The 8744-nt window shown below is 31.9% G+C and overlaps 1 protein-coding gene across 2 annotated transcripts; it reads left to right on the top strand.

The window, feature by feature from the left end:
* Positions 1–226: 226 nt before the first annotated feature.
* On the top strand, positions 227–3222 carry LOC118265696 (allergen Tha p 1). 2 transcript variants are annotated; one of them, XM_035578770.2, is made up of 3 exons: positions 227–392; positions 1661–1857; positions 2686–3222. In XM_035578770.2, exons 2-3 carry the CDS (start codon positions 1662–1664, stop codon positions 2874–2876), a joined length of 387 nt encoding a protein of 128 aa, XP_035434663.1. In that variant the 5' UTR covers positions 227–392; position 1661; the 3' UTR covers positions 2877–3222. The 2 variants fall into 2 exon arrangements, with proteins under 2 accessions (XP_035434663.1, XP_035434664.1); XM_035578771.2 differs by having other exon boundaries at positions 290–396.
* Positions 3223–8744: the final 5522 nt, after the last annotated feature.

Here is an 8744-nt window from a genome sequence, read left to right as displayed (position 1 = left end):
TACTTTTTTTTCAAAACTTGTGTTATATAGAGAGGGCTCCCAAAGAACACATAAAAAAGAAATTGCCACCTTATGGAAACGTAATATTTTTTCATACAAACTTTATTCCCAAACGGTGTTATTAAAAACTGTTTATGTACGATGAATATTAATTATATTTATGTTTTCAAATGGACGCCTAAAAAAATCATTCGCACGTTTTCCGATGTTTATTGATGGTATGACGAAACGGCGGAATATATTCCTCGAATTATAGGCATAGCAAAACTAGTTTCGTTGTTCAACCAAAACGCTATATGTACAGTATAAAAAGTGGAGGAAGAGTGGACAGTGAATTATTAAACCCTCTGCAGAGCTGTTGGGCAGTACTCCTCAGGAAAACACGATCAAAGGTAGGTCAGTTCATATAATATTCTCGTTTTGCACAAGATTTTGTATATTGAAAAATATCTCGAAGTAAAATATTTATTATACTAAAATAATAGTATATTTATATATTTTAAGGCCCTTCCATAACAAGGGGTGAAATGGTTGGATACAAAACTTTAACAACATTTCACTTATTGTTTCTCGATACGATTTGTCTGTTGTCAGTTTATTATATTGAATTTGTTATAAATAGGCAAGAGTAGGTGCTACATATAAGTTCACCTATATCTTTATCCCTTTGTAATCAAAGGGTATGTAGATTATATACAAATTCAACAAGCAATCGTTTGGGAGTTAAAGTGCGTCCAATATTCATTTCTTATGATTAATTTTTATTTCTTGCCGATCTGAATATGTCAATTTTTAATTCTACGTTTCCCTTGTCTTAGCAGTAAAAAATAACTATTTGATTTAGTTTTATATGTACAAACGTTTTGGATATCCATTTTTTATTGTCTAATTGTAATCCAACTTGTAAATACTCATAATTTGAATAGACTTATTGCGAAATTATGGTTTTATGAGTTTTTCAATTTACTTATATATTATAAATATGATTTTGTGCGACAAGGATAAGATTACCATTTGCGTGCGGGTCATTGTCATTTAAGCGGTCAAGGTGTACATGAATAATGAAGACTATCCGACTGAGAACACCGGCTTCCTCACCGGTTTTACTATTATTTATCTTATATTTATATAAAACTGGTATACAAAGAAAAATACAATTTCTTCGATGTACCTATGTAATTGTTTAATTATATTATTCGTCTAAATGTTATTTATACGCACGAATCTTCCAATCGGCTGTATCGATTTGGATAATTTTTTCAACTTTATTGGGGAGTAATAAGTTATAAAAAATATTAAAATTGAATAATTGCATTAAATAATAGCTCTGTATTCAATAATGACTCAGCAAAATACAGCATTATTACAAGAAGTATTTACTAGTTTTTTTATACAATGTTAATCTTAACTTTACTATTGTATTAGAAACCATAACATTGCGTGATTAGAGGCCATTTTCCTTATATCATTTCAAAGCCAATAGTTCTTACTTTACAATTGAGACGAATTTTATTGAGAGTCAGTCTATTTAGAACCAAGCAGACCAATTCAACTCCATTTAAAACTATCGTAATATTTCTTAAATACTGCCACATTATATATAGTAGTATACTTTACTAGCCCTTATATTCTTGTTAAAAGTTTTATTTATTTGTTACAGAATGAAGTCCTTCATAGTTCTGTGTTTGTTCGGTCTGGCTGCAGTGGCTCTGGCCAAGCCAAATGGCAGCACTTACACCGATAGGTACGACAATGTCAACCTGGATGAGATCCTCGGAAACCGTCGTCTCCTGACTCCTTACATTAAGTGCATCCTCGAAGAGGGCAAGTGCACTGCTGATGGCAAGGAACTGAAATGTAAGTAGTTTTGTATATTTATTTAAATGAGTGAGGCTGTTAAAATGAATCTTTTACAGCCCTAGCTCATATAGAAGTACCCTTAGCGCTATTAGTATTTGAAAATGTTATGAATAAATATATAAATTATGTGGCAAATCACTTATAATCATTGGTACATGCAGTAGAGCATAGTGGCTTAATCCAGACTTTGTGAAACAGGCCCTTGGTCATGAAACTACTAGGTATAGTTGTTTGAATAATATAAAGCACTTTTGTTTATGTTTCTCTGAACATTTAACATTTAAAACAACCAGTTTATATATCACATAATCTTAATATTTATTATTAAATCGTATACCAATATAAATAATATAGGAAAAGGTAGAAACCGGTATCTGCTTAAAACTCATTTTAAATAATGTACAAAAATAAAAACAAGATTTTTATTGTGTAAAATGGATCAAAACATTTATTTTTCAAACAAATATTTAACAGAATTTAATGATAAGTTTTGTACCTATAACGTTGTTTTGGACCAACAAAAATACTAATGTTTAAGTCCGGACAAGAGACACAATATTAATCCTTCGACGCAGACGAAACTATGACGACTATTATTAGAACTTATGACGGGATATTTACCATGTTTATTCACTTTAGCGAGTTTCCGATGTTTCGGCACTGTTGCAAGCGCCATGATCACGGATTAACTTGCCTAACTAGCTTGGTTAACGTAAATATCCCGTCATAAGTTCTAATAATAGTGTTAGTGACCATGTTAGTTTAAAAACTATGATGACTATTATGTCTTCAAAATATTCTACAGCATATTTCTTTCTTTTCCAGCTCACATCAGGGAAGCTTTAGAACAGAACTGTGCCAAGTGTACCGATGCTCAGCGCAGTGGTACCCGCAGGGTCTTGGGCCACCTCATCAACAACGAAGAGGAGTCCTGGAACCGCCTCAAGGCCAAATACGACCCTCAGTCCAAATACACCGTCAAATACGAACTGGAACTCAAAAAACTGAAACAATAAATTATTCTATAGAATAAGGATTAAATAGTAATAGATTAGCTTAACTTTTTTCGATTAAGTGAATACAAAATACAAATTAGACTTCGTAAAACAATGATGACGTAATTACTGTGTATTCAAGCCAACTTATATTAAACCTCTTTTTGATAATTGTCAGTGTTGTCGTTGCTTTACACTTTAACAGACACTCTGTAACTTCTTTGTTTTGTTTTGCTACTTTAGTGAATAGTTTTATTCATTAAAGTTACTAAACGTAATCAAAGTTGTCATATCTGAATTTCAAGGCTTGTGAATTAAAGTAAATTGTAGTATAGTGCAATAAATAAATTATTGGTAATTAATCGAGCGCCTGTATTTTTATTTTATAACTAGCCTTTAACCCATAACCAAAGGGAAAACATGTTTGTATAGGCTATATCACTATCTAGGTTCCTAACTCCAGATACAAAAATCCTACCATAAAATGAAAATACATTCTTATCAGCCCTTTTCTGTCTACTAATAGATAAAGACTTCTCCAAAAGCACGCAACTGAGTTCGATCTTCAGAACTTCACACCCATCCGTCACTGGTAACATTGCTAAAGAGAATAAAATTCTACACTATATATTTGCCTAATTGCGGTCCCTACATCGGAACATGTGTTGTAACATCCCTGTAAGAAACAAAAATCAACTGATACAACTTAATTATTTAATGGTTTTTAGCGAATGCATCTTAATCACACCATGACACACTATATCTAACTATAATAATTATAAATATGAAAGTTTGTTTGTTTTGATGTTTGGATATTTGTCCGTCAATCAGGATGAAAATTGGAAACGGATTTTGATGAAATTTGGTATACAGACATCATACCAAGTCTGAATATAAAGTTTTATCAAAATCCCTAACTGACTGCTGACTTGGGTGATAGGATACTTCTATCCAGCTAGTTATCCATAATCATGATGGTAAACGGAATGAGTCATGATTTCGCATATAAACACGAGCATTGTGTTAGAATAGACTTTGTTATTGGCGTCAATACAGTGTGATGTAAGATTTGTTTAGTCAACAAGGATATTTCCACATTAAACTTTACTTCCACGGAATCGTTTAAGAGTACACAACAATATAAGCAATTAAACACCTCCATGTAGGTAGTTCTAGGTATAAACTAATGTGAAATATTTATTCAGAATTGCTAATAGACTAATATTGTTCTGTGAACTAGATAAATGTTGAGTCAAGGACATTTTTCCGGTCATTTGAGTGTTTTTCCAAAATTTTTTCGAAGAATCACCTCTCATATGTATAAATATCAGCTGCTTATATTCCAAATATCAATAAATCAATTTGCTAGAAAGAGGATTCAAAATGTGTCACAGTAATCGTGCTACTAACTTAAAGAATAACAAGGTAACAATAAACCAAATTATATCTCGTATCTGCCAATGGCCAAAAGCCTCGACCAACACCTAAGTAGGTTAACGTTAGACGGTTGGATCAAGAGCCTGATGCAGAAGGCAGTACTTCTGGACACAGCGCGTATTGTCCGGAAATTCCTTTCTCTTGAGAGGATTTCTCCCGTTACTGGTGGGCTACTGCTTTTTACATTTCTAAATGTTATTTTTTAAAATTTCATATTTAATTTAAAAATGTAATAAACAAGTGTAATAAATAAATAAATGAATCAAATTAAATAAAGTATGATAACTTATACAACATAGCTACACATTCTTAGCTCCGGTATTTACTAAAAATAAACACGGTTTTAGTTAATTCATTTGATCTTAATAAGTATTGGACTGTTTTATTTTAAGAAAAACTTGACATAACCTCCATAAATTACACAAACATGGTTATAACTGCCGTAAAGTTTAGGAAAAAAACTAGGTAGTTTAAAACACAAAGTATATATAGATACTTATCTATACTGTTTCTCAGTATGTAAAGATATTCTAAACCTACATTTACACGTAATAATCTAGTTCTTATTCCCTAATTTACTTTAATATCTCCGATCTTTTTACTGTGGACAAAACAATAATACTGAAATTGAATGACATCCATAGTTTTCATCTCTTTAGCTTTATCATATGAACTTGCATAGATACTATTTAATACATGTCGTGACGTCATTATAGAAAACGTGAAAGAAGCACTTTTATAATGACGTCGACTAAAGGTAATAGTGATAGCCTGATCCATAACAGAATCAAGGCGGGGTTGTCGTGATTTATCGTAATTAACTATTAGATGTAATTGTTTTAATTGGTGAAGTACAAAATAGTAGTATTTAATGTTCAAGTACCAAAACTACTTTTTACGTACTTGAGAAAATCTTGTAGTACTAGTACTACAAGATAATAGTACTACTACACGGTACTAGTACCGTGTAAATATGAATCTTTGTAAGGAGTAAATCAACTCCGCAATGAACTTGTCGCTATTTGTCTGTTTTGTAATGGGAAGTACACTTTTTGTCAAACATTGACCTTACTATTATGCCTTTAAGGAAACTATAGAGGAAAAAACTAGTTCTTTATACATATGAATTTTATTAGGATTTTTGACACATTTGTCATAAGTGAGGTAGTAAATAATATAATATAAATAGACCAATGAGCAATCCTAAACCCGTTATTTGACCAGTCACTGACTCATTGTAATCCATTTATTTTTGGGATTTTTGTTTTTTTTGATAGCGTTTGTTGTATGAAAATTTATGTTAAAATTGTTAGCAAAATTAATAAAGTGTTATTCTTATCAATTTTCACTCGTTATGTATACCCTTTTTAGAGGGAGGGGGGAGGAATCATCCAATGACTTCTCTTACTGACTAAAAACCACTCCGTTGCTACTCTTGCTTTTCTAGGTACACCCGCTTCGCAGTTCCGGTTATGTCCACCCTACTCTATAAAAGTGATATCAGTGTATGCAAATAATTTTCATCCAAATTTATTGAATTAGTAGGGCAATGACCTCTCGTTTGAAATAAGCTAATTTAAGTACCTGTCTACTGCAGGTAGCATCGAAACCATTTAATGGCGGAACTTGACGCACTTTTAATCTATAAATAGGACTAAAGGTAATAAGGACTAAGGTATTTGGATCGAAATTATGTAAATGGTTTGAAAGAATATTTTATTAAGAAGTAATTAATATAAAGTATTTTCAAAAATATTGTAGGTTCTTTTTAATATACATAACTAGCGGACCCCACAAACTTTGTTTCGCCTTGGAAAATTTTCTGCGCCTTTTTGTTTTATTTTCTTACGTAACAACCTTCTCATAAGATTTATGGGCTCAGCTGTTATTCGGATTAGCGCTTAGCAACATATTTAGCGATTCATTTATTATATTATACATAGACTATGTATCATGGTGACTACGTATTATTGAAAATATTTTTTTAAATATGTATCAGGCCATCAGACCCATCAAGTAAATTATTATTATTTAATTATTATTATTAACTTTTTAACCAACTTTAAAAAGATGGAAAGATGCTACTATTTGTACTTTTCTTAATTTGAAAGTAAGTGGGGCGAGTTGCACAATTTAATTTTTTTTTAATTTATTTTAATTTTCTGCAAGTTGTCCCAAATGGGCCGTAGGCATGTGGGGCGAATTAGTGAATCACCCGAAGTTTCTAAATTCGACCGTTTTCCTATAACCTACATTGTGTTTTTGCCTCAAATGTATGGCGAAGGAAAACATCTTAAGGAAATCAGGAACATACAAGCCATAACATGATTACTAATCCACCTTGAGTACCTAAACAACGAAGTGTCAACAATACGACATTTATAGAGTAGGATGTTGTCATTTTTTATAGTGTATGGAAAATTATGAGTAATAATAAAACTATAAAAATGGATGAGTGTCCTATTTCGCAAATCGAGTGAAGCAATAGTAGGTAACGGTAATAAAGTTAACACATTTAAAAAAGCAATTCCACTTATGTATTACAAACTACACTAATTAGTAAAGAAATCATATTAACTAAATAATAATAAAAACTATAACTAAATATTTACAACGTAAAAATACCTTAAAAGAAATAAAAGCTAAAAGACTAAGGCGTCGAAAAAAGGCCTGGCAGCATTGCTACTTACCGAAATGGCATAAAATATATTGATGTGTCGTTGGTCGTGTGGTTAAGAGTGCGACTGTTACGCAAAAGGTCTCACGTTCGGTTACCTACCTAGTTTGAAAAATAATATATGGGTTTCTTAAATGTTTTGAATATGGCTCCGTCTAAAGCGCGTGGAGTCAACAATTTTTTCAATATTTATCATTACATAACTTCATCAGAACCTTTGATCAACGCTGAAATAGAATCCGCCACCTTCTTATACCTACTGTGTCAATCATGCTGTGTAATGACATTAAGTAAATTATATTAATATAATTTTATATTATTTGATAATATGGAATTATATTAAATGGGATAGACGCTAGCCGACCCTTGACGTCAACATGCATTGACGTCACCACAAACCAAAACGTGACCTTCTAACTCACAAGTTTAAAAAAATGCAGGCTTTAAAGTATTTTTATTATTTAACTTGAATTTTGTATTATTTTAATTAATCTTATCGCAACAAAATAAATAACATTTTCAGACTCTGGCATTGAACTTATAATTTAACAAAACTCATTATTTCCTGTATTTCTATAACATACAAAACTAGTGCCGAGAATATCTCTGTCTACTCTATTAAGTCCATTATTGTCTAAGGTTGATTTTCCAGTGGAAATGTGATGTGTAGCTATGCTACGAAGATGTAATTGTTAAGCTGTGAAACTATGTGACCGTTTCCACTGTTACTAAGCTATGTAGCTGTGTGAGAAGATGCGCAGGTCGAGTATTCGATGTATCGATAGTGGGGAAGGTATCCATAGCACACATCCATAGCATGTATCCATAGCAGTCATCTTACCATATAAAAAACATAGCTTTGTTGAGTCCGTTTCCACCAGTGCTAAGCTATGTACCAATGAATATCTTTACAGCATCTTAGTATATGATGGAAAAAAATTAAGACAATTATTTTTACCTACACTAAACGCATAGACGTAATCAGCAAGTTATAAGTTAGTTCAAATTGTCGAACAGTAAAGCGAGCTTTCTTTAAATTAGGAAAAAATATAAACAATTAATACCAACCATCCAAATATTACTTAATCCCATCAAAAACATCCTGTAAAAAACCCAAGTCTCGCAGCTCAGTCTTTCTACCGTCAAAAGTTGTGAGATCCATGTAATACCAAGTCGGTTAATCTATTTAGTGTCTACTTGAAGGACCTTCTGTCTTAAGTTATTACATAAGTTATTATCATGCCAATATTAAAAATATTTAACGTTTTAAACAAATAGATCGACTTGGACATCGCTTGATTTGATTATTAGTATGTATCACACTACACAGCACGACGGGCCAGCGACCAACAGGAACGAGAGTTTCAATCGCGTGAGGCGCGAGAGACTAAAGAATCTAATATAATATTGTAATATTCATTTTGTTTTCATGCGATGTCCAAGTCGATCTATTTGTTTAAAACGTTAAATATTTTTAATATTGGCATGATAATAACTTATGTAATAACTTAAGACAGAAGGTCCTTCAAGTAGACACTAAATAGATTAACCGACTTGGTATTACATGGATCTCACAACTTTTGACGGTAGAAAGACTGAGCTGCGAGACTTGGGTTTTTTACAGGATGTTTTTGATGGGATCTCACTTCTTTTTGTAGAGTTAAATTTATAACCACCACCAACCACCAACTGCATAAATAACTTTGTAATCCCATATATTTATATGGGATTACAAAGTTATTGATGCAGTTGGTGTATTTGGAAAACTGGACCGA

The sequence above is a fragment of the Spodoptera frugiperda genome, chromosome 7, assembly GCF_023101765.2.
Source record: "Spodoptera frugiperda isolate SF20-4 chromosome 7, AGI-APGP_CSIRO_Sfru_2.0, whole genome shotgun sequence".
Lineage (NCBI taxonomy): Eukaryota > Metazoa > Arthropoda > Insecta > Lepidoptera > Noctuidae > Spodoptera > Spodoptera frugiperda.
The sequence above is the reverse complement of the archived record's forward strand: the minus strand, read 5'-3'. Positions and strand labels throughout refer to the sequence as shown.